The sequence below is a fragment of the Macaca thibetana genome, chromosome 1 (genome assembly GCF_024542745.1).
Source record: "Macaca thibetana thibetana isolate TM-01 chromosome 1, ASM2454274v1, whole genome shotgun sequence".
NCBI classification, from domain to species: domain Eukaryota; kingdom Metazoa; phylum Chordata; class Mammalia; order Primates; family Cercopithecidae; genus Macaca; species Macaca thibetana.
Genome location: NC_065578.1, coordinates 116227678 through 116254157, shown reverse-complemented (window position 1 = coordinate 116254157; position 26480 = coordinate 116227678). Strand labels below are relative to the sequence as shown.

At 45.7% G+C, this 26480-nt stretch overlaps 1 protein-coding gene across 1 annotated transcript in view; it reads right to left on the bottom strand.

The window, feature by feature from the left end:
* The window catches only part of PTGFRN (prostaglandin F2 receptor inhibitor), a 79110-nt gene that overhangs the window by 22259 nt on the left and 30371 nt on the right, over positions 1 to 26480 (bottom strand). Inside the window, exons 2-5 of the mRNA XM_050748101.1 lie at positions 21911 to 22279; positions 18921 to 19334; positions 13382 to 13762; positions 644 to 1069 (exon numbers count right to left, since the gene is read on the bottom strand). Coding sequence (XP_050604058.1) covers positions 644 to 1069; positions 13382 to 13762; positions 18921 to 19334; positions 21911 to 22279 — 1590 coding nt within the window. The remainder of the gene's footprint in view (positions 1 to 643; positions 1070 to 13381; positions 13763 to 18920; positions 19335 to 21910; positions 22280 to 26480) is intronic.

The following is a 26480-nucleotide window of genomic DNA, read 5'->3' as shown; positions in this document are numbered from 1 at the left end:
TCTACACAGATACTGAAGTTAGCAAGATGGGAGCAGTGTCAGACAGAGTGGCCATGAAACAAACGCTAACATCTTCAAAGAACGAATGAAGGATCTAGGAGGCAAAAGGCGATAGTGACGAGAAGAGGTGGTATGCTGTGATGATGACATGAGATTCGAAGCTAGATATTTTTAGGAGTGAGCAAAAACAGCCTGGAAGCTGCAGGGAGGATCAAGGAGGGCACCTGCCCCACCTCTAGGCCCAGTTATGAGAAGTGTGGGAAGAAAATGGGCACCACTTAGGTGGGCTCTGGGGGAAACTGTCCTCAGAGAGGTAACTGTTTCTCCAGGGGAAAGAGTGTCCTCAGAGTCATCAGGTTCAACACAAGAAAGAGAAAAGGAACATTCAGAGGTAAAGTTCAGGAAACAAGAGACTTGGCTGATGACAGTGAGTTGGAGAGGGACCTCTCTGGGGCTTAGGGATAGAGGAGGGGTGATAGTGAGTCCAAAGAGGTGTAGCAGGTCGCATGGCGATCAATGTCCAGGACATACATTCCTAGTGTAAGTGATAACCTGCAGAGGGTGACTGTGCATCTGAAAACACACAGAGGCACGACTTAAGCGAAGACAAAACAAAAATGAATAACAAGAAAAAAGTTCCTACCTTCTAATGCCCAAAATATGTTAACGGGCTTGGAGAAGACATCCTTGCTTTTCACCCAGCTGTTGTTCCGCTGTTTGGTCCAGGCAGACACGACACAGTAATAATTGCCTCTGTCTTCCTCTGTAGTCCTTTGGATCCGGAAATTGAACGTGTCTGTATGTTCCTTAGAAAAAATAAAGTCTCCATCCTGGGCCCGCTGCTTGCTCCTGTCTCCGTATTTCAGCGTCCAGTCCCCATCCATGACTGCAAGCAGCTCGCTGGTCACCACGTCGTCGCTGCGCCGGTTCATCCTGTAGTACCACGAAACCGTGAATCGGACATTCGCCTCCCCACTCTTCGTGTCCACCACCCGGCATGCCAGTTCTGTGGGGTCATCCGCAAACCCGGGGACCTTGGAAGCATTCAGGTACACCTGGTAGTCTGGTTCTGAACAAGAGAGACAGAAAGGCCAGGATAGGAAAATAATTAGAGCAACGTAGCAAGAATTAGCAAAAGGAATGAGACGAGGACTGCTCTTGTTTGGACAATTAAAGGCTTCTCCTGGCCGGGCGCGGTGGCTCAAGCCTGTAATCCCAGCACTTTGGGAGGCCGAGGCGGGCGGATCACAAGGTCAGGAGATCGAGACCACAGTGAAACCCCGTCTCTACTAAAAATACAAAAAATTAGCCGGGCGCGGTGGCGGGCGCCTGTAGTCCCAGCTACTCAGGAGGCTGAGGCAGGAGAATGGCGGGAACCCGGGAGGCGGAGCTTGCAGTGAGCCGAGATCGTGCCACTGCACTCCAGCCTGGGCAACAGCGTGAGACTCCGTCTCAAAAAAAAAATAAAAATAAAAAAAAAATAAAGGCTTCTCCTGCCAGACTACAGAGACAGAAATCAGTCATTGCATTGGATAGGATCCTATAACAGTGTTCTTGCAAAACCTGTAAAACACCACCTCTCATACCTCCCACCCCAAGAAAACCTCCCAAGGGCAGAAGCCCAATGTCCTCGGCCAAAGTCTTGATCTTTCCATGGCGCTGGGTCTGCTGTCAGTTTCCCCAAGAGGTTAAGGTCTTCTGAGAAGAATCTCTTAAGAAGGTCAGTGTTCACCCTCTACCAAGATTGCTCTGGAATGCCAAGCAAGACCACAGACCTCCAACGCCCCCACTGGAGCAGTACTAGAAAACCCCACCCAACACTAGGCCCATCAGTCTCATAGTGGCTCAGCTTCCGTCATCCTTGGCCATGCCCCAAATGCAAGGCCCTCAGGTCATCATTCCCCCTACATATTCCTGTCCTCATTTTACTGTTCCTCTGCCTTTTTCTGTGGAATCTGTGTTCAGTGGTCAATAAGCACTCCCATCTCAAACTCTCCCACAGACATTCTTGCTACTGCCACATGTAACTCACCTGCGTCACTGTGAATCTGGCCCTAGCGGGCACCCTATGACCCCGCAGGGAAGGGTGGGGGGAAGCTAGCATTCTCCTGGCAATCCCTTTCCTCTGCCACAGTCCTGTTTTCACTGGGAGAAAAACCCCTCCCTCCTCTGGCTTCATTGCATCAATTTAATCCATCTGCACCTCCATGGTTCTGTCCTCCTTGGCCCCAAGGCTTCCTCCACACCTGCCAAGGAGCTGGTGTTAGAATCCTCTTGTGGTTTCCTCTCCTTTCCCCCAGCTCCTCTACACCTGATTACTTGAGGTTTTCCAGTCTCCACACAGTCTCACGCCACTGTGATGACCTGTTCGGGATGCTCTACAAACTTCCACTTATTCTTCAATGTCACCTGGGTCCCCAGAAGGGATGTCCTCTGTGCTCCCATAAGCCATCTATGCACCCTTGGATGCCAGTTAGCCCACTCCACAATGACTCTTTGCTTACAGTCTCATCCTCAAGCTCCAAATACACTGCCTTTTATGCAGTAGGCACTCAGTAAATGTTTACTGCCTTAATGTTCAGGCTTTTAGAAAAGGCTACATTTTTCTTTTTCTTTTTTTTTTTCCTGGACAGAGTCTCACTGTGTATTCTACGTGGAGTGCAGTGGCGCCATCTCAGCTCACTGCAACTGCCTCCCAGGTTCAAGCATTTCTCATGCCTCAGCCAACCAAATAGCTGGGAATTCAGGCATACACCACCACACCCAGCTCATTTTTGTATTTTTTTAGTAGAGACAGGGTTTTGCCATGTTGGACAGGCTGGTCTCAAACTCCTGGCCTCAAGTGATCCGCCCACCTCAGCCTCCCAAAGTGCTGGGGTTAAGGAACGAGCCACCGCACCCGGCCTATAAAGGCTACACGTTTTTCTTCCATAGCACTTTGCCTTCTGGGAGAAAAATAACACTACCTAAACAGAACGTTCCATTTATCAACACTATCTTTATCTGCATCATCTTGATCAAAGTTTAGTTTTATTTAACATTGTTTTCATTTATGACATACAGATTACAAGCTGCTGAGGTCAAGGAACTTTTCTTGTGATTTACACTTCTAATGGAATTTATAACATCATGATTTCTCCAAGAATGATTCAGTGGGCCAGGAAATGGAAAGAACTCAAAATCCTAAATCCTCAAATGTCATATTCGCAAGTATTTAATTGCTTGCACCCATCCATGGGAGCACATTGTACTGTGATGTGGACACCGCAGAGAATCCACAGGCTGTGGGACTGCCAGGGCTAGAGAGGAATCCAGCGGCCATCCTGACTGCTCAATTTACAGGCTCGTGTGCTGTCACACTGCTAGGGGACATCCTGCTCCTGGGCATGGTGCTAACACACCACACCACACATCACCCTAGCAAAAACTGACCGAAAGACACACACCACCCAACTGTGCTTACATCATCATATGCAAAAGATAAGGAATGCTCAAATGACTCCACAACTAAACTTTCATGTCGAATTCTGGATGCAGCAATGTGGGTGCAGAGCAGGACAACTAAGTCCATCTCATGTGGAAAGGGCAGATTTGCACCAGCTGTGCACAGAGCAAGACTGCCCCAGGACACTGAACATCAACTATCTGCAGGCAGCAGCCAGCAGTGGCTGTTACACGGAGCCTCAAGTCCACTTCAAGCACAACGCATAAGACCCTTCCTGTGTGGCATGAGACTGTGTGAAGACTGGAGAACCATAACCCTGCACAGCAAACTGTGAGGCAGCAGAGAACAGTGGTGAGGCGATGAGGTCTGGAGTCAGACTGTGTTCAAATCCTGGTTCTGCCCTTTACTTGCCATTGACCTTGGGTAGTTTACGCAGATCTCTGGTGCCTCACCCATAAAAATGGCGACGAGAGTAACTAGCTCATAATGTTATTGTGAGGGTTAAGAGTTAAAATATACTGTACTTAAAATGCCTAGACTGATGCCTGGTGTGTGTGTGTGTGTATGCAGGTACACACATACTCATATATACAGACACGTGTATATATTTGTGATTATTATTCACAGTTCCCATTTCTGAGGGGAGACCTTTAAATAAGTTAGTGACTGGCCCACACAGCTCAAAAGTGGCAGGTGGGAATGAAGCCCTACCAAGCCCTATCTTCTCCCACCTTTCAAGTGCATCCTTAGCTCACAGATGAACCAAACCTACTGTCTTCTAAACTTTGTATTTTCTAAGTTCCACTGACGGACATAGGATTTTTAGGAACGCTGAGTGCAGTGCTGCCATGACACTAAGTTACTGCCACAGGGAATCTGACCCAGACGACACCTCCCCGCAGGCCGTCGCCTCAGCCTCGCTGACCAGTGTGATCCAAAACACCATGAAGTTGCCTGTGGGGACTCCTCTTCTGTCTCCTCACAGGTGACAGACCCTTTGATCCTTCATGGTTTACTTCCACCCCCGTGCAGATTCTTTCAAAGTGGCACCTTTTCAAAGGCCGTCAAAGTTATGATGAAAGACGCGAGATGCTCATGGCAGCATTATTCACAAGGGCCAAGATGTGGAATCAATCCGTGTCCATCAACAGATGAATGGATTAAAAAAATGGGGTATATATACACAATAGACTACTATTTAACCATAAAAAAAAAGGACAAAATCCTGCCATTTGCAACAACACGGATGAACCTGGAGGACAGTGTTAAGTGAAATAAGCCAGGCACAGAAAGACAAATACCACATAATGTCACTCATATGTGGGAGCTCAAAAAGCTGAGCTCATAGAAACAGAGAGTAAAATGGTGATTACCAGAGGCTGGGGGATGGGGAGGGGAGAATGCTAGGCAAAGGACGCAAAATTTCAGTTAGACTGGAGGAATAAGTTCCAGAAATCTATTGTACAACATTGTGACTATAGTTAATAACCATTTATTGTATACTTGGAAACTGCTAAGAGAATAGATCTTCAACATTCTCAGCACAAAAAATTATAAGTATATGAGGTAATGGATATGTTAATTAGCTTGATTTAGCCATTCAACAATGTATACATATTTCAAAACACCATGTGATACACCATAAACACATATAATTTTAATCTGTCAATGCAAAAAAAACATGTTCGAGTGACTTGACTCACCTATTAGTGGTCAGATCACAGAACACACAGAAAAGGGGTCAAAACTAGCTCCTGTGCCAACCACCTGGGCAGCTCTCTCTCTCCTCCCACTCCCTGGCCTGCTCACACCCCAAAGCTCACTGCCCCAGACATGAAAACCCAGCTCTTCCTTAGCCTCCAGACCCAAACGCTGGCCTCAGCTGAGGTCTGGGCATTCTGACCGGGCATCCATGGCATCTTAACCTCAGCATGCTCACAACCAAATTCACCTCACTCCACATCTGCCTCTGCAAACAAACACACACACACACACACACACACAGAGCGAGCAAGCGAGAGAGAGAGAGAGAGAGAGAGAGAGAGAGAGAGCGCGAGCTAAAACCTTGCTCCAAACACAGCCAGCCCCACCTCCAAACTTTTCAACAACCATTCCTGCTACCACATTCCTGCCATTCATTCTCAAGGTCGCTCAGTGTTAAAGGTGTGCCGTCTTCAACACTCTCCCTTCCCTTCCACCTCTCCACTCTGAGGGTTCTTAAGTCTCGCACATCCTACCTCCTCAGTGTCTCTTCCATTTCTTTGTTCCCAGGCCTGATGCAGAGTAGACACTTCCTGAATATTTGCAAATAGAAGTAAAAACCTCATGAAGAACCCCTTCACCCCGGCCCTCACTCCTTCTAGCCAAGACTGTAATAACAACCTCCCAATGCCACCTGACATGACTGACATGACTGCTCGGGCATCTGCTCTATAAGCCTCCCGTGGCTTCTTCCCCCACCTACTGAGTTAAGAAAATGCACCCCAGCCTGGCTTCAAGGCCCTCCACTGCATGCACCCAGCCGCAGCACCCACTGCCTTCTCAGCTCCACTCAGATAGCACCTCTCACCATTCCCTAGCTAATCCTAGGCTTCCAGTTTCTCTGCCTGCCTTCCTGCTGTTCTGTCTGCCTCAGCACCTGGGCCACCTGCTCAGTAAGTAGTTCAAATAATCACTGAAGAGATGCTTTCATTCTACTCCATTCTCCACCCTGAAATGAATCTGTTTGAATCCTCCGTATCCAAACATAGCGGAATGAGAGTATGGGGGACTTGCACAATGTGTGCATCTAGCTATAGGAATTCCAGCTTGGAAGGAAAGAACAATCTCTTCATTGACCTCAACAGTTGGTCTCTTCATTGTCTCTTAAAACTAACCTTAGGCCTCAGAAAAGGAGGTCTCAGTTTTAATGCAAAGGCAAACAAAAACAAGTGGATTTTTGGCTTGTGAACTTATGAGGGGCAGGTTCATTTGAACTATCCACCAGCCTTGTAGGTCAACTTTAGACTTACACTCCTGGAGAAGATATGATTCCACCATGTCAGAATGGTAGGAGTAGGAGTGGGTTCTGATTTCTTCTTTGTTTTGGTGCATGGACAGAGATTGTCCTTTAACATTGTTTTACAATTTTAAAAATGGTTTGCAGAGATTGTGCCCTTCTTCAAGGCCTGTCATGTACACACCTCTTCTGTGCATCCTCTCCTACTCAACGGAGAATGCCTCCTTTGAACTCGCATGTCATACTCCTACTTCATATTCAACAAATCCCACCACCTGCCAAGCTCCCAGCTCTCTAAGGATTTTATGTGAATCCTGCCTTGAACTTTGGTTATTTGTATGTATGTCTTAGCGGCCTTCCACAGGACTCTTCCCAGGGCCAGGGACTGCCACCTTGATTCTCTGTACGTGCTGTGCATGCAGTGCCTTGTACATAAAAAATACTAACATACTGGCTGAATTGAACTAAATTTAATATTTTGCATTAAAATGTTCATTTTGGGCACAAGCATTTCACCACTGATTACTGCTACATTCTGCTTGATCTCATCAAGAAATCAGCTAAGAATGCAATGGTGGTTATGTTTAAAAACTGCTTATCATTAAAGATGCATACTAAAGTGTTGAACAGTGAAATGACATGATGTCTGGGATACACTTTATACTCTTCCAGAAGAAAACAGTGTGTGTCTGTGTGTGTGTGTGTCTGTGTGTGTCTGGTGTCTGGAATAGGGAAGAGAGATAAAATAAGATCAGCAAAATATTGATTATTGTTGAAGTTGGTGGTTATTTCTTCCCTGTGAATATTTGTAAATTTCTATTTTTGAAAGTTAAAAACAAACAACAACACACATTGTAAGCCCTCTCACAGAATACTGAGGCCAGTCCAAGTGCGGCATCACTGACGTTCTGAGAAGCAGGGATCTGCTCCCTAATCTGGATGCCAGGAAGGTGTCCGCTCATGTCCACACCATCTCTCAAGCGACACATAGACTCCAAAAGAGTGACCCTCCCCAAAAGAAAGGCTTTAAAAATAATGGCTCATTAAACTCCTTTGTCACAACTTTCAAAACAATGAAAAGCTTTCAGAATCACTGGCTAATTTGTAAAAACAAGTATTGTGTGCCTACTATGTGCAGGAGCCTGATCTAGAGATTTTCATACAAAATACCTCCTTTTCCTCTCATGACAATTTTGTAAGGAAGGTAGTATTATCCCCATTTTACGATAATAATGCTAAACAATGAGCTTTTATCAAGGGCTTTCTATATGCCAGGCACCAAGCTATATACTTTCCTTGTGTTTTCAGTTAATCTCCATAACAACCTTATAAAATTGGTACTATTTTCATGTACACTTCCAATTGAAAAACAAACAAAAAGCAAAAATGAAGCCCAGAGGAGCTAAGTTAGAAGACTAAGGCCTTGCACAGTGTGTGAGAGCAGAATTACAGGACAGGCTTTGGCTCCATGGCCTGGCTCCTAGTATGATCAAATTGTGCAACCTCCTTACACACCCAGGTTATTAATCTTTCTCAAAGCCTGCCATGTCCCGGAAGACAAGAGTGATAACAACAGCTGAAGCACTAATCCTGAACTGTGTACAACAGGACCATGGTCTAATACCCCCTCTGACACTTAGTTAACTTGGCACAGCTAATTACAGGAATGGCTGCATGCACCAGTTAAAAGAAACAGAAGGAGTACTCAGCCTCTGCTAATGACAGGGTTTTATTATTTTGAATTGGTAGGTACTTTAGAGGCAGCTAAAGCATATTGACCAATTGTCAAAATGACACCATGATCATCATTTGTGTAACAATTAAATATTCACCAACATTTAATGAGTGAAGGCTACAAATACGGAGCTATTGTTGTTGGGAGGGGGTGGGAGGGGGGACTCGTTACCTTACTGTGGCAGAACCATTATGAGGATGTATGGAGCACTAGCCATTTCAGAGCAATAATAATAACATTATTTGAATGCAACATCTATGCCCTGCACCCAAAGAAATACTCATGAAGGGCCAGGCACGGTGGCTCACACCTGTAATCCCAGCACTTTTGGGAGGCCAAGGTGGGCGGATCACCTGAAGTCAGGAGTTTGAGACCAGCCTGGCCAACACGGTGAAACCCCATCTCTACTGAAAATACAAAAAAAAAAAAAAAAAATTAGCCGGGTGTGGTGGTGGGTGCCTGTAGTCCCAGCTACTCAGGAGGCTAGGGCAGGAGAATCGCTTGAACCCGGGAGGCAGAGGTTGCAGTGAGCCAAGATTGCACCACTGCACTCCAGCCTGGGCGACAGAGCAAGACTCCGTCTCAAAAAAAAAAAAAAGAAATACTCATGAAGTTTTTCTTTCTTCATCCTCATTTGCTCCTTCCAGAGAAGGAAAAGTGAATTACCAGCCTTGACGGGGAGGAAAAGGGCTGGATGTGGTCAGCTCAACACCTTTCTTTAGCTCCTCTTGGGAGCAGCTGCCTTTAGGACACACATGTTCCTAGTCCTCTACGCTGGGCTCCTCCGTGCCCTAAGACAAACTCTTAGGTCTTAACTGGTTAAGAACTTGGTGGGGAAGACCCTCAAACACAAACAAATCATCATCGCCACCACCAAGAAAATGCAGTGAGCATTTAAGAGCCAGGCACCATACTAAGCGCTTTATATGCATTTTCATATTAAACCAGGAAACCAAAACTTACTTGGAAATGTTCATCGACACACCCGAGGCAACATCCTTAGAAGGTGATGAAGGAGGACTAACACAGGTCTCCTGACTCCAACACTTGGCCACGTGCTCTTCTGCCTTCCAGAATAATCCTGGACAGACAGCTGATAATAGTTATCCTTAAAAACCCTACAGGTCTAAATCTTATCTCCTATAAATGGCCCAGAACTCTAAAGTTTCTACCAAGTACTTAGCAGATTAACAGCTCCTTTTAAAGAAAATAATTACCTTCCTTGCTGGCGCACTGCTGAAGAGGGGCCAGTCCTTTAGTGGGGAAGAATGCAAATCAGGTTCTTAAGACTGAACAGCAGAACTCAACTCTGCCTCCTCCAGCTCTTATATCCAAAGCCTGTGGAACCCCTTCCAATTAACACCACAGAAGTCTGGTACTTCGGGCAGAGAGCTCAACCATGAACTGATTAGTATCCAACTCTTGCCAAAGGCTCATTTAAGACATCTGATAGCAGAAGGAGATGGCTTAATGTGCAGATTAACTAGCCATTCTGCTAGGTTCTCTGTTTTAGACATGTACTAAATTGGATCAACACAAAGCATCATTTGTCCCCCACAGTAATTCGGCTTCTTACAGAAACCCTTCACACACTTAAGATTTATGTCCTCAGCTTTTATAGAGGGTGGATATAAGAAACATCCATTTAAACAATCATTTAGGGCCTTTTGTAAAAGGACAGTTGAAAGCCCTGTCCATTATGTTTTCCAATGCCCCAGAATGAAAGAGCACATGATAAATTCAGTGCCAAGAGAAAGTTTGTCTCTCTGAGAGAGTTTATGTTTTCTTTCCTCAGAGGAGAACTGTATAATCACATCTTTTTTTTTTTTTTTTTTGTCTCAACTCTTCAGAACTTCAGAGGCAATTTCAGTGCTCAAATATAATAACTAATTCATACCAACCACCTTGCAATATCTATTCTTCTTTTACCCTTTTGATCTTGATTTTTATGTTTCCTGCTTTAAATTGTACTTCATTTTGCAAGCCAACTTAAATCTTTTTTCTTTCCCTTCAAAGTAGGACATACACTCTAAGTAAAAGAGGTTTTTTCTCACCCTCTAAAAAATTATCATGATCCTCTCAATGGCTGCAAGTGCTCTGGACTTGCCAGACCCATTCACGTCATCGCCCTCTCTTCCTGCTTAGCACAGTGGAATTCTAGAAGACCCCAATCAGCTTCAACCCCCTCACCTAGCTCAGTACACAAGCCCCAAGCAAATGAAGCCAAGAACTACCCAGCTCTTAGGACTATGCTCTGGAGTTTCAGGAGTGAAGCTGAGTCCCAAGGCCAAAAATATTTTCACATTGAACATTTAATGCATATAAGGTCCTTAGTCCAGTGCCTGGCACACAGTAGATAATAAATGGTAATTACTCTTTTTTTTTTTTTTTTTTTTTGAGACGGAGTCTCGCTCTGTCGCCCAGGCTGGAGTATGGTGGCCGGATCTCAGCTCACTGCAAGCTCCGCCTCCTGGGTTCACGCCATTCTCCTGCCTCAGCCTCCCCAATAGCTGGGACTACAGGCGCCCGCCACCTCGCCCGGCTATTTTGTATTTTTTAGTAGAGACGGGGTTTCACCGGGTTAGCCAGGATGGTCTCGATCTCCTGACCTCATGATCTCCCCGTCTCGGCCTCCCAAAGTGCTGGGATTATAGGCTTGAGCCACTGCGCCCGGCCGTAATTACTCATTTTAATCTGCCAAGTGGCAAAACTGAGTTTTGCATCTTACCTGTGTGGCAAACCAGCCCTCTCGAGAACTTTTCTGTGACAACAGTCCAGAGTTACATGACCTGAGACCACCTATATAAACAGAGTGCTTGGCAGGTTGTCTATCTTTTTTGGTCACTTCTCAATTACCTTATATTTGTCCCAAGTTGTATGTGGTACGGTATCCATATGCATATACGTGCACGTTACGTATCTAGAGACAACCATGGAGTGTCAGGCCAGGCTCACTGGCTTCTGGACAGAGTCCAGCGGGGAATTCTTTGAGAAGGACCTGCTGCTGTGCTCATGCCCTACCCGCTCCTGACAAGCGTCCAAGCAGCTGTAGTGGTCTGAGTCATAGGCACAGTGAAGGAGGAGAAGATTTAAGAGGAACACAAAAGAAGAACGCAATTGTTTTTCATACCACTCGCACTTTCGTTAGGTTTACTCAGGGGCAAATATCTCTGAATATCCTAGGAGTTGAACATTACTGCTTTCCTAGCAATTCTAATTCTCCTATGCACAAATTTTAACAAAATTCATGTGTGGGTACTGGTTTATTTACCCACTCAGCTAATATTTATTGAGTGCTTATTACGTGCAAAGCACCGGGGAAGATGCAGGTTCTGTATCTGTTAGCATCAGTCAGGGAAAAGCACACTGATGACTTTCACAATGGTAGTGGCACTCCATAGGAAAACAAATGACAGGATCCTTTGGATAATAACTGAGACTCTTCCACAATTTAGTCTCTTTATTTCTTTTCACCCTCTGGAGAACACAGCTACCAACAAATCCCTTCCAGTTAAAGGAGCCCATTTCTCCCAGAGCTCCCCTCCAGTTGTCTGACAGTCCCTGCATTTCCCCCCGGGTATGCCGGGATCAATGCACAAGTACTTCAAAGAAGCCTCAAATTGGAGTGCAAGCAGCACTTTCAATGAAAAAAAAAAAAAAAGTCCTCAAGCTGGGATTCAGAAGTTGAAGGGGGAGCGGGTACGGAGAGCCAGTGCTGGGATTTGACAGCACCATACAATACACCAAGGATCAGAGCTGTGAGACAAATTCAGCTCCAGAGATGAAAAATCTTCTTTTGGTGCTGACAACATCTGTTTTATTTTGAAGGTTGCTAAGGAGAGTTCTAGCTGGGCCAACATTGTTCCAGTTCAGTACTTCATAGTGACTTTCTTGCACGGGGTTCAGACGGCAGGAATAAAAAGCTCACCAGATAAACCCCGCTTCTTTCTTTTCAGATATCAAAGGATCACTTTGCTAACAGGGCTGATGAACACCCTGCCTCGTCTCCATCGGAATCGGATTGTCCCTTCTGCTTACTCTCATTGCTCTTCTCCCTGCCCCCGCTGTCTCCACTGGCCAACTCCCCATCTTTGCCAAATAAAGGCTTATTAGGGGGGAGAATAAAGAGAGTGAATATGCCACTAACCCAAAAGCAGATTTCCATGCAGAGATAAGGAAGAGATAAGTATGAGTTGAAGGTCATAGCAGAAGGATCAGACAAAGGAGGAAATGGTTTCCTGGCCTTTAAAGATCTGTTTTGCCTGCTAATAATCAGAGCAATGCCAAATGCCTTCATCAGGGCTCAGGCACTCATGGACAGTAGAGAGAGCAAAACGGGGGAGAATGTGATGGTAGGCCTGTCCTATCTCTGTAATAATGGAGGTGGGGAGCAAAGCTTTCCACACCCAGCTTGACCTCATCCCTCCTTTGATTACTTGCAATTATAAGGCATAACAAAAATTAGGAAAAGTTGGTGTACATTTTGCCGGGAGGGCAAACATTTAGGGAAAAAAGAGGTAGGGGAAGAGGAGCTTAGTATAAAATAAGAGGACATGCCAAAGATCTTCACATATACAGCAGGTTGTTATAAAATGGGTGGCAAGGTGGTCAACATTTGAGAGCCACGCTGCTCTTCCACTGGGGAAATTATAATCCGGAGTGAGAGCACCCACAAAACAAGCCAACAGAAGCAGGCGGGCCCTTTAGTTGTAACTGGTATATAAAGATATATTGTGGGATTCCAGGGTGTGACGTGAAAAAAAAAAAAAAACACGCTTTCCAATAACTGAAGGAATTCTCTTTCTGCATTGGGCTTTGGAAAAGCACCAGCTCCTGCCAGGGAGCACCTAGTAGTCTAAGAGAAACAAACGAAGAATGGCAGCGTTCTCCCTCCAACAAAGATTCATTTCAAAGAGCCATTCAGCAGTGCCCTGACCCTGCAAATGTCGACAACAAAAGGAAACTATATACTCTCAAATGAGGGTATTGAGACAACTGAGGCCACATTATCTAAACATTTCCCTTGCCTGCCAGATTCTATTTCATCCTCAGCTTGGGATCTATCTGGGCCAAAGTATGCATGAACCAACAGAAATAATGTCAAAATAATGCAAAGTGCAGAGCCTCCTGAGATAACTCCTTCAGATAACTCCGAGGAGGGGTTAAGCTGGAGAGGTTAAAAGTCATTCTCCAAACCACTCACCTAGCCAGGTCACACCCACACCAGCTGGGGAAGACACGGCCTCTGCCACTTTGTGCCAGCTCCTGTTGTGTCCGGGTGCCCACAGGGACACGTGGCAGAAATAGTAGCCGGAGTTTCCTTTACTAACATCCCGAACCAATAAATGGTAGGAGCGTGCATCCACATGACTCAAAGCAATGTGAGGCGAGCTGTGCACCAGGGAATCACGGTCAAGCCGCGCCAACACGCGGGAGCCAGGTAGGGTGCTGTCAGGTGTCCTGCTGAAGGACCATGTCACCTCGGGCCGGACGTCATCTGCTCGGTCTGTTGTGATGTTACAGGTCAGGTCCAGTTCCTTTCCTTCAGCCACAGACACATTCTTGGGCACAGCTGCTCGCAGAACTTGAAAATGAAAAACAAATACATCTAGGTAATCGATTATGTTTGCCCCTTCTATTCTCCACCCTCTTTAGAGCATCTCCTTTTAAGTTCTTATTTACAGTATTAAAGTTAGAAGGCTTTGTACAGTTGTAAGTGCTTGAGAATTATTTAATGAATAAATTAACAGAACATACCACATTTCTTTTTATTTTATAAAAACAATAGCCACAAACATTTATATATACCTGCTATATATGCCAGGCAGTGTTTTGAGTGTTTTACATATAATAATCCTCAAAACAACCCTAAGAGGTAGGTACTACTATTATCCTAATTTTACTATGAGGAAATTGAAGCACAGAGAAGTTAAGTAACTTGCCCAAGGTCACACAGCTGATAGGTGGCACAGATGGAATCCAAATCCAGGCTATCTGCCTTTAGAAACTCTGCTCCAACCTGCACGTTATGCACATGTACCCTAGAACTTAAAGTATAATAATAATAATAATAATAATAATAATAAAAGAAACTCTGCTCTTCACTGTTATGCTATCTTTTGATAAGCAGTCTACTGAAGACTATAAAACTAGCCGGGCGCGGTGGCTCACGCCTGTAATCCCAGCACTTTGGGAGGCCGAGACGGGTGGATCACGAGGTCAGGAGATTGAGACCATCCTGGCTAACATGGTGAAACCTTGTCTCTACTAAAAAAATACAAAAAATTAGCTGGGCATGGTGGCGGGCGTCTGTAGTCCCAGCTACTCAGGAGGCTGAGGCAGGAGAATGGCGTGAACCTGGGAGGCAGAGCTTGCAGTGAGCCCAGATCGCGCCAGTGCACTCCAGCCTGGGTGACAGAGTGAGACTCTGTCTCAAAAAAAAAAAAAAAGACTATAAAACTAAAATTATACATTCTCCATGTGCATGATGAAACTTGGGTGATTTTACAGAAAAGGAAGGTTTGGTTCTGACTGGTACATATTGTTAACTGGGGGCTAGGGAATAGGGCAGCAGAAGTGAGGGTGAAACTGTCTAAGGGATAAATGGGAAAAATCCTAACAGAAGGGCCAGGAAAGTGAAACCAGACAATTTTCCTTGAGTCAAGTCTTCAAAATGTAATGTACTGAGAGTATCATTTATTTCTTAGATATACCCACATAAAAGCCAATCATAAAACATATCCTAAAACTAAAATACGATGATTTTTCGATTATCTGCACTACTGTCCTTTCTCATTAGTGTGGATAATTAAAAGCAGACTATATTTAGATGAAGTATTTAGTGTCACAGATTCAAGACAGATCTAGTTCCAGCATTCCCCTGTCAAAGCTTTCACGTGGAAACATTTTATTCTATTCAGAAGATTTTAAAAGAGCATCTGTAATCTGAGTAGAAAAACATCAACTTGTGAAATGCCCAGGAACAATTACTTAGATGACAAGTACCAAGCACCTCCCAGGGGATTCAAGCAGAGGCACGGCCCTGGTCTTCTAGCAAGTCGCTGGCATCAACAGCATTGCACTGGCCCCAGTAAGTTCAGGGACCCAATTCAGAAAAGACCAACTCCAAAGCCCATGCTCTTTGGCGTAAATTACTTTCATATGAATATGTCCAAAGCCTGACAATATTTCAAACAAATATTTCAAGTCAAGTTCAAGATCCATCTAGACAGAAAACAGAAAATGAGGTGGGCACAGTATTAGAAAAGGGAATTTTTTTTTTTTTTTTTTTTTTTTGAGACAGAGTCTTGCTCTGTCGCCCAGGCTGGGGTGCAGTGGCCGGATCTCAGCTCACTGCAAGCTCCGCCTCCCGGGTTTAGACCATTCTCCTGCCTCAGCCTCCCGAGTAGCTGGGACTACAGGCGCCCGCCACCTCGCCCGGCTAGTTTTTTGTATTTTTTAGTAGAGACGGGGTTTCACCGTGTTAGCCAGGATGGTCCCGATCTCCTGACCTCGTGATCCGCCCGTCTCGGCCTCCCAAAGTGCTGGGATTACAGGCTTGAGCCACCGTGCTTGGCCAGAAAAGGGAATTTAAAAGTTCATTTTCTCCTTCCACCTAGTCTTATTCTTTCTCTCCCTCACCTCTTTAAAGGGGCCAAAAGTAACCTGAGGGTATCATTTGAGAGGACTAAGTATGGAAACTGCTGCCCTGAGCCAGGCTCTGCAGTTTGAACCATTCTACAGTCAAAGCCTGTGGCCAGAAACCCTGGAATCCTGCTGGAGTCACCTCTGCCAGGACTTCAGCTACTGGAAGTAAAAGACGACTCAGGAGGGAGTCGGGTCAGTGAAGAAGTACTTAACAAGCAGCTGTGGACTCTTTGGATGGAGAAAACAGAGTCTCAGGTTCAGAAAATATTGGCAGGGATGTCTCTTCAGCTGTGCAGTTCACTTTGTAATTTTCTCTGTGTAAGTGGCTCAATATCTTGCCACATCACTAACCAGAGGTCCCACACATTCTGGATTTGGGAGTTTACTGCTGGGAGACAGGATGGAGTAGGTTAAAGGAAAATAAAGGACCAGTTCTAAGTATTTGTAATGAAAGAAGGGACCTCAGACAAAGCCTGTGGTGGGGCAGGTTCTCTGTCCCTGAATATAACTAAATCCATAAATCAGACACAAAGTTTGCAGTAACCAGACCACTCCCACGACAGGGAGGAGGGGCTGGAGAGGAGGCTCACTGCCACATGGGTAGCACAGCTTCACTCTGTGCCATCTATCATAACAATGTGATAAGAATATATAAGCAGCCAGCTACGGACAGTGCAGGTGTGCACAAGAAGAGAAGGACCATAAGCCTAGTGTGGCGGTTCTTAGCCTGGGGTCCACAAAGAGAATTCTGAGAGTCTATGAACTTGGATAGGAAAAAACTCCATCTTTATTTTTATTAATCTGCACCTGAAATATAGCATCTCCTGCCACTGTGAAAGTAAGCAACAAACCAGTATAGTATTGCCTGTGTCTGGGACTACCCCAAATAGAAATCACAGATACCTTCCCATCACATTACAGTTGCTGCAGACATCCTGAAATATCATGTATACTCATTACTATTCAGAAAGTACAGTTGTCGTTAAGCCTGCCACTATCTTATTATCAATGCACTAATAAAGCTGCATAATATTACTACAAAACCAATTTGCTTTACAAGCATTTTGATAACTTTCTATATAATTATTTTCCTTTGTCATTTTGTGTACTGTATTTTATGAATTAAAACATGGTAATTCTGAGAAAAGGTCTGCAGGTTTCAAAAGGCTGTCGAAAAGTCTCATGGCACGGAAAGATTATGAACGCTGTTTCATCTGAGAGCCAGATATTACCTGCCTAATAAGTTCAGAGTGTTCAAGTCTCTTAGGTAGATATTACAGGTCTTGTGGTGTGTTTGAAACAAAGAAATGTCTTTAGAATTCATATTCTTTCATAAAAGTGTAACTTTCTACAAAGCGGAAACTCTTAACTCTTCTGCCTCATTAAAAGAGTTGTTTGATGCAAGTTTAATATACAGAGGTTTCTTAAGGCAGATTCCAGAGCAATCACTTCTGATCAGAAAGGTAACCTAAGTCCATCTGGAAAGCGATTTCTGCAGCCACTGGAGCCCAGATTGACCGGTAATGAGCAGCTCCTTTCCTCGATGGCCACAGTCACTCAAGAACTTCAGACCTGCTTTTACACCACCCACTTTTCCAAATCCAGGTTCTGTGCTGTGGTATAAGTGCAGAGTAAAGAGCTCAGGACAATGCAGCTTCAGAGACAAAATATTCCCCCTGCGTATTGTTTCCTGCTTTCCTTCCCGTCTGAACAACAGAGATGTCACATATTCACATTCATGCTCAGGAAATGAGTCCAACAACCAAGGTCTTCCCAGTTTAAAAAACAGAAGGCAGCAGCAACAGCAGCAAAGTACTCTGAGATCTGAAGATGTCAGACTCGCAGAAAACCAAGGACATCCATTCATCCTGAGCAATGACATTGCCCTGCCTTGGTCTCTATACACTGTCTCTGTAAAGCCTGAAGCTCCACAGTCCATGGGAACAAGCCTCAAATACCTCTGACCTAAGGGCCCAGAACAGAGCTGAGCACACAGTAGGTTCTCCATTGATGCTGGCTGGACAATGAGTCAACAATAGCATATTTTCCTTTTATTTTTATGTGTTTTCTAAAACGCATTTTTTTTTTTTTTTTTTTTTGAGACGGAGTCTCACGCTGTTGCCCAGGCTGGAGTGCAGTGGCGCAATCTCGGCTCACTGCAAGCTCCACCTCCTGGGTTCACGCCATTCTCCTGCCTCAGCCTCCTGAGTAGCTAGGACTACAGGCGCCCGCCACCGCGCCCGGCTAATTTTTTGTATTTTTTTTTTTTTAGTAGAGACGGGGTTTCACTGTGGTCTCGATCTCCTGACCTTGTGATCCGCCCGCCTCGGCCTCCCAAAGTGCTGGGATTACAGGCTTGAGCCACCGCGCCCGGCCCTAAAACGCATTTTGTAGTTTCTTAATTACTTCTATAACTGCAGTAGAGGGTTGGGAAACAAAAAAAAAAGCTGATTCACAGATGACAGGACAAAGGGCTTCTTGTATAGACCCCATGACTGGATGCTCCTGTGGTCTGTATGACACAGGAAAGCAAGTGGCCCTGCTCTGGAGAGCTCCTCCCACTACCAGGAAAGGCACATCTGAGGGGACCAAAGGGCAGGCCTACAGGATACAAGTTAGATGAAAGGTTTTGGGATGAGCCAGGCACACACCCCAACAGCTGCAGAGAAAGGCAGGTCCAAGGACTCAGGAAACACCAAACCCGATAAAGCTGAGGGGGCAGGGTGTGGCACCTTCACCCCAAAGCCCCACTGAACACCAAGCCCCACCTAATCTGGCTGAGGGACTGCGGCACCTAAACTCTGAATGAAAGATCTGCCTTCGTGTTATGTGCAGGCTGTGGTTTTCCATGGACATGAATTTAGATAAAAACAGCTGCGAAGCAAAACAACAGACATCCTCAGCACAAAACAAATGCACCCCCATACACACCTCCAGCCTCTCAACACCCTACTCCCTTCTCCCCTAAAAATAAGGCCTCACATGGGAAGCAGAAACAGTTGTCAGAAGGCCATGGGGCTCCCTGGCCCAGTTCTTTATACCACTATCATTAGTCACAAAATAACAGCACCTATAATGCATCGTTTCCAGCTCACCTGTCGGCTGGATCACCACGGTGGCAACTTCTACGGCCTTTTCTTGGATTTCCTGCCAGTTGCCCTGCTCGGCGATCCACTCGCTGACGATACACCTGTAGGAGCCCTGGTCGGCGGACAGAGCCCGGGACACGGAGAGGCGGTAGGCGTCACTGCCCACAGTGTCGAGGCGCACGTCCCCACTGTGGTAGCGCTGCTCATACCCCAGGCCCGGGTGGAATCTGCCCTCGTGGGTCAGGGCGAGCACGTTCCGCCGGGCCGGGCCGCGGTGCAGCTCCCACAGCAGCGCCAGGTGCGTGTGCAGCGGCGAGGCGGAGGCGGCGGTGCAGCGCAGCTCGAAGGGCTCCCCCTCCCGCAGGCTCAGGCTCGGCGGGGGACGCGCGCTGGGGCCCACGTGCAGGGAGTCGGCCAGCACTGCGGAGAGACAAAGCTGGGTCAGCAGCCCATCCACACCGACCCCAGCCAGCAAGGGCCAGTCCACCGCTGCAACCACAATTTCCTCCTTCCTCCCCCATTCCAGGGCCCGGATGGGCACGTTTTCCCATTTGGATTCATCTGTAATCTCAATTGACTTTCTGACTTGAAAAAGAAAAATAAAGGTACCAAAAAACCCCATGCTAGAAGTGGATGGTGAAAACTCCCTGTGGGAGTCGTGCCTTGGGGATGGGATGTGCTTCTGCCACCCTTAAGGAAAGTTACTTTACCCCTCTGTGCCTCAGTTTCCTAAAAGGGGGATGATAGCTGGATCTTCATCATAGAGTTGGCCTGAGAGTTAAGTTAAACAGGGCAAGTTCCCAGGACCGTGCCTGGCACTCAGCAGTCATGATAAAACATGGGGTATGACTGTCAAACATTTCTTTGGTTAGGAGCAGGGCTAGGGTAGGGAGCCTGCAGAATCTGCAGATAAAGTGACCTTCTAGACTTAAAGTAGCAAGATCCACCGGGGAGAAAGGATGGCATGAGCTGCCTGTGGCTTGCAGCCTGGGGAATAACCAAGAATGTCTAGGGTGAACACAGCATATCCACATGATAGGAACCAGCCCAGGCACTTCTACAGTCTAGAAAAAGGGGGCCGTGATCAAGTAAGTATCGCTGGTGTATTCAGGAAAAAAGCAGTAAGCGATGGATACTGCTACTCTGGTAACCAGAAAGGGGGCCACTACCAAGGAGCAGGAAACATCTATCAGGCTTGTCGATGAGCTGGCTAAGAGGACCCTCCACCACCACTATTCATCATCTCTTTGGTTTTTTTCCCCCAATTCCACACTCAGAAACTAATTCAGTGTCCTTGAGAAGGGGCTATTCTAGGTAACATTTAAAAGCTGCTACATTTTTAGGAGGACACATCCCGAAGACCCATCTCTACTGCAAAATAAATATAATGACCTTCTAGTATATATATATATCAGTCTGTGAGTCTGGCTAATATGACTCAGTTCTCAAGGCCAGCTCATCTCTCAGAGCACAGATGAATGGTTTCAAGAGCCATGAAGCTGCAGGCCAGGCAGACCCTGGACCACACATGGCAACCATCAGAGGCTCCACCTGGGCAGCAGTCAGTCTCTCTCATGGTCATCCATTGCTTTCCTCACCCAAGAAAGGCCTCCTCTTGTCTCCTGCCTTCCACAGACAGCAGAAAAGGCTGAAACACACTGGAGGAAGTGGGATGGGGGTAGGGGAATTCTCCCCTTACCCTCCCTCCCACTCAAGAGGAGACTCCAAGGGGATACAAGGGTGTGTCTGGCTTAATGAAAAGGTGGCATGTGGCATTATTTAGCTCCAATACCAGAGTGTCTTTTTCTAAAAAACATGTCCGGGATTTTCTATAGGAATAAAGAGGTAGGTTGGGTGTTTCATTACTTCTTTAATGGACACAGCAGTTTTATCCCCTGATGAGTCTAGTGAGGGAACAGTCTCTGAGCTATGGTAGGGTTGTACAAGTCATGAGGGAATGAATGCCTCAATCAACCCTCGCTTTTTATATCACCATGTGCATTTTCTACTTTCTGATAATTACATACATTCTGACCCAGACATAAATCCTTTTGGGAACAAGGCAGGGTACAAATAAATGCATAATTAAGTAACAATAACAACAAATTATAATGTTTCTATTTTCTTAGCCCCAAATTAAAATGATTTGTTCTTGCTCGTTTACTAATTAGCTGTGTGATTTTAGGCAAGTAATTAACCTATGCTCTTCCATTTTCTCATGTATAAATTAGGGAAATATTCTGCCCTATTTTGATTGGGTTCAGAGAATTGAATGTGTGAGTACATCTAAAAGGACTTGGAAAATGAAACAAACAAACAAAACCCCCAAAACAAATCCCAAAACATTCCAGGTACATAAGGTGTAATTATTTGCAAAGCTAGGTCAATAAGCTAGTAGAGACCACATCTTCTTTCTCTACATATAACACATACAACTTCTGGTACAAACACGTACTTTTAAATCATGAAAGTCACAGAGAAAGACATGAACTTTGAAGTGCCTGTTATTCCCATAAACCTGAGCATCATTAACATGACTATCCCCTTCCTGTCACTAACCACTGAATGCTTACCATGGCACTGCTCTAAGGCTTTACACCTGGTAACTCACCTGTCCTCACAACCTTTAAGTTTAGAGGAGGAAGCTGAGGCATGTCACATGCCCACAGTCATGCAGCTGACAAGTAGTAGAGCCAGCAACTGGACTAAACAAGCACAGGCAACCTCGCTCCAGAGCCAGCTCTCCACCACCGCATCATGCTGCCTCCACCTCACTGGGCATAGGGTGGCTCAGAACCATACTGGAGTGAAGAGAAAGGGCCCTCTAAGGTCATCTGGCCCATCCCTGCCTTTAATCAGGTAAGTCATGATTATTCCCCCGGACAGAGGAGGGAGCAGAGCCTCAGAGAAATTAAGTCTCTTGACAAAGTCAACCACAGCCCAGGGGCAGAGAAAGGTGTGGCCCCTGGCATAACAAGCCCATGTGAGGACTGTACCTTTAACCTGCACTGTGTCCTCATAGTTTCCCTGGACAGTGGCATCTGTGCTGGGGGTTGAACATTTGTAGTGGCCTTGGTCTGAAGGCTGGACGTTCTTTATGTGGAGCTCCACGGCGTCGTTGGCAGTCCGCCTTAACAGGATCTCGCCCCTCTGCAGCCGCTCCTGGTACAGCTGGGCTGGGAACCCCACCTCCCAGGTGCTTGCAAGCTCCACAAAGCTGCTCCCCAAAGATGAGAAGCTCCAGTCAAAGTTTTGCTCACTGGGGCCATCATAGTCACTGACGTTGCAGGGGATGACCAGCTCAGTGCCCACCACTCGAACCAGGGTCCCTGTGGGGACTCTCACCACACGGCCTCGACAAAGAGCTGCAATGATAAGAGATGAAAGGCAGGTCTTTAATCACAGAAAGTCTTCCCGGGACAAATGTGGCAAACCTGTGGATGCTCCTGCTCACAGGCATGGCAGAAACGTGATAGCCAAACCACCAGGGAAAATGTGTCTATGCAGAAGGTTAAGCCTGTCCCTTAAATAATGAGCCACGAATACAACCTCAAAATGAGCACCTCTCACACAACCAGTTTCCCAGGACTAAGAGGGAGGAAGATAAGCATTAAAAGCAGGTTGACCGTAAACCTCAATAGTTTCTTCCCTCCAGTTACTATTTAACACACCCTAACCACTCGATGTGATGTAAAAATATTTTAGGTTTTGTGTGAAAGAAAAGCGCACAGCTAGTCAAGTGTTTACATTTCTGCCCACCCTACATCAGCCCTCATCCCTAGAGACCATTATTCCCTGGGGCTCCTGAGACCTGATTTACAATGACGGATGCCCATTTTTAAATCCTAGAGCAGCCTGCTGATAAAATGATTTAACTCCTGTTATCTGACATTGCCTATAAATTAATTTTAAAATATGATGATTTTACCAAGTATTAATTTTCTATTTTCTGGCTCATTTCCTTCTCTACTCTTTGTTCTGATCTAAATTCAGAATGAGGATGGGGAAGCACAAAGGGAGAGAGGCAGGCTGGTTGCTGGGTGTTCTTAGGAATGCAGCAGCTGGTTGCCGGGGATAAGCCCAGTGGACACAGACAAGACTTCACTAGCTTTTCCTTCCCTAAGAGTGTGCAATTCCCAGGCCTCTCTGGTAGGGACCCTACGACTGGCACCTGTGAGTCCTTTAAGATGTCTCCACTGCAATCAACTTCAGCATGATTTTGCAGTGTATATTTACTACCTGTTTAGCATTTCAATTGCACCAAATAAACACATATGGCTCCTTCTTGATGTTCTTGCAACAATATATAAAAGAGAAAGTACGTCTGAAATCAAGGAGACCTAAGTTTCAATCTGAGACCTCTCTTACCTTTGACTTCTGCCACTATGAATTGGGACAAGAAGGCTTCACTGAGTTAATGAAATAAAATGTCTAGGTGAGAGTCTGCCATGTAATAAGGGCTCCAGGAAACGGGAACCTTTTATTAATATTGTATGTTTATCATTTTTTATAGGTTGAACTGTGTCCCCATCCAAAATTCCTATGTGAAACTTCTAGCCCCCAGTACCCCAGAATGCGACCATATTTGGCAGCAGGGTTGTCACAGATATAATTCGTTGTGATGAGGTCATACTGGAATAGGGTGAGCCCCTAATCCAATATGACTGTATCCTTAAAAAGTGGGTAATTTGGACACACACATGCCCACAGGGAGAAAGCCACATGAAGATAAGGCAGGGATTAAGCAGATATGTCTACAAGCCAAGGACCGCCACAAATTGCCAGCAAGCCACCAGAAGCTAAGGGAGAAGCATGGAACAGATTCTCCCTGTCAGCCCTCTGCAGGAACCACTCCCAACACCTTGATCTTAGACTTCTGGCCTCCGGCATTGTGAGGCAATAAATGTCTGTTTAAGCAACCTGGTTCATGGTACTTTGTTGCGGCAGCTCTAGCAAACTAATCTACTACTGCCACTGTTTTTTCACGGGTTTAATTCATGTTTTCAAATTCTGGGTTGCCACCCTTTAGTGGCTTGTGAAATGAATTTATAGTAGTCGTGACCAGCATGTGCATGTTTTTAAAGACAAAATTAAACCAAATAGAAAATACTAAATATTAGTACATTGCATTTAGTAAGAGATAAATATTGTTTCATTACATTTTGTTAAGTTAACAAAAGTATGTGTGTACCAGAAGATGATGAAAACCTTATACCTTAATTTGAGTCAAGGTTAAAAAAAAAAGATCACCGTGTTAAAGCTATCTCGTTTTCTCCACCTATTATTATTTACTTTGAGAAGCGAAACAGGAAGTATCCATGTAAGAAAAAAGGTGATGGGGAAGAGTGTGGGTTCTGAGAAGGGGCTAACTGACTGCCTTCCCCTCCCAGCCCATCTGGGGGGCAGGTCCAGACTGAACTCCAGCTCAAAGAAAAGTTGCTGAACCCTAAATCACATTACTCTCCCTAAAAATAAAATAAAGTTATGGGTGCTGGTAACTTAGAAGAACTATGGGTCACATATCTTTCTGCAGAGAATGGTTGAACCAACCCCACATACTGTTGAGGAGTAGTGCTGGAATGTGATACTTCTTTCTTTCCTTCCATCTATCTTTCCTTCCTTCCTTTTCTTCCCTTCTTTCTTTCTTTCCCCCTTCTTTTACTCCCTTCCTTTCTCTTCCCTTCTTCCTTCCTTCTTTTTTTTTTTTTTTTTTTTTGTTGCCCAGGCTGGAGTGCAGTGGCATGATCACAGCTCCCTGCAGCCTCAACCTTCTGAGCTAATGTGATCCTCCCACCTCAGCCTCATGAGTAGCTGGGACCACAGGTGCACACCACCACACCCAGCTATTTTTCCACTTTTTCGTAGAGATGGGGTCTCGCTATTTCGCCCAGGCTGGTCTCAAACTCCCAGGTTCAAGCAATTCTCCAACCTTGGCCTCCCACGGTGCTGAGATTATAGGCATGAGCCAGCCCACCTAGCCCATGCTACTTCTAAGGCAACTCAGTGGCTCAGGATGACACCCTGACCTCACACCTGTTAATTCTGGCAACCATGAGGCAGACCTGCAGTGGCTGCCCAGCTTTAACTGTCTTAGATGAGGCTGACGGTACCCCCAGTCCCACATATGGGCACTGGGGCTAAAACCAGGTAAATCAGAATTCTCCTGGCTCTTTTTTGCTGAAGCTTCTTAGAGGCTTTAGCTTCCAGTGGAATCAAGGTAATATAAAGATGATGTACTCTAAACTGCACATAGGTGGGTCTCCTGACCATGAGGAGAAGTCATCCATAGGAGAAGAGACCCAGGCCCAGGACCCAGCACCTGAACGACAGAGGTCAGAAAGCCACCCCAGTCACTGCCGAATGGCAGCATCTGAGCTGTTGGATCCAGTCATGCCTTCTATACCATTCCCAACGCAATCGAACACGCACTTTCTTGTGCAAGAATGTACACCACACATACACACAACCCCACACCCCTTTCCCTGGACATTTTAGTTTACTGCAATTCCATTCATCCCCACTTATGTTTGTTTTCTAAAATTTTTGTTTGTTTTGAAACAGAGTCCCACTCCATCACCCAGGCTGGAGTGTAGTGGCACAACTGTAGCTCACTCAACTCCTGGGCTCAAACGATCTTCCTACCTCAGCTTCTTGGGCAGCTGGGACTAAAGGCGCCATAACACCATGCCCAGCTAGTCTTTAAAAATTTTTTGTAGAGATGGGGTCTTGCTAGGTTGGTCTCAAAATCTTGGCCTTGTGATATGGTTTGGCTATGTCCCCACCCAAATCTCGTCTTGAATTCCCATGTGTTGTGGGAGGGACCCAGTGGGAGGTAACTGAATCATGGGGGCAGGTCTTTTTCGTGCTGTTCTCATGATAATGAATAAGTCTCACGAGATCTGATGGTTATAAAAAGGGGAGTTTCCCTGCACAAGCCCTTTTCTCTTTGCCTGCCGCCATCCACGTAAGGTGGGACTTGCTCCTCCTTGCCTTCCGCCATGATTGTGAGGCTTCCCCAGCCATGTGGACTGTAAGTCCAATTAAACCTTTCTTTTGTAAATTGCCCAGTCTTGAGTATGTCTTTAACGGAAGCAATGAAAATGGACTGATACAGTAAATTGGCACCAGTAGAGTGGGGTGTTGCTGAAAAGATACCCAAAAATGTGGAAGCAATTTTGGAACTGGATAACAGGCAGAGGTTGGAACAGTTTGGAGGGCTCGGAAGAAGACAGGAAAATGTGGGAAAGTTTGGAACTTCCTAGAGACTTGTTGAACGGCTTTGACCAAAAGCCTGATAACGATATGGACAATAAGGTCCCAGGTGAGGTGGTCGCAGATGGAGATTAGGAACTTGTTGGGAACTGGAGCAAAGGTGACTCTCGTTATGTTTTAGCAAAGAGAATGGCAGCATTTTGCCCCTGCCCTAGAGACCTGTGGGACTTTGAACTTGAGAGAGATGATTTAGGGTATCTGGTGGAAGAAATTTCTAAGCAGCAAAGCATTCAAGAGGTGGCTTGGGTGCTATTAAAGGCATTCAGTTTTATAAGGGAAGCAGAGCATAAAAGT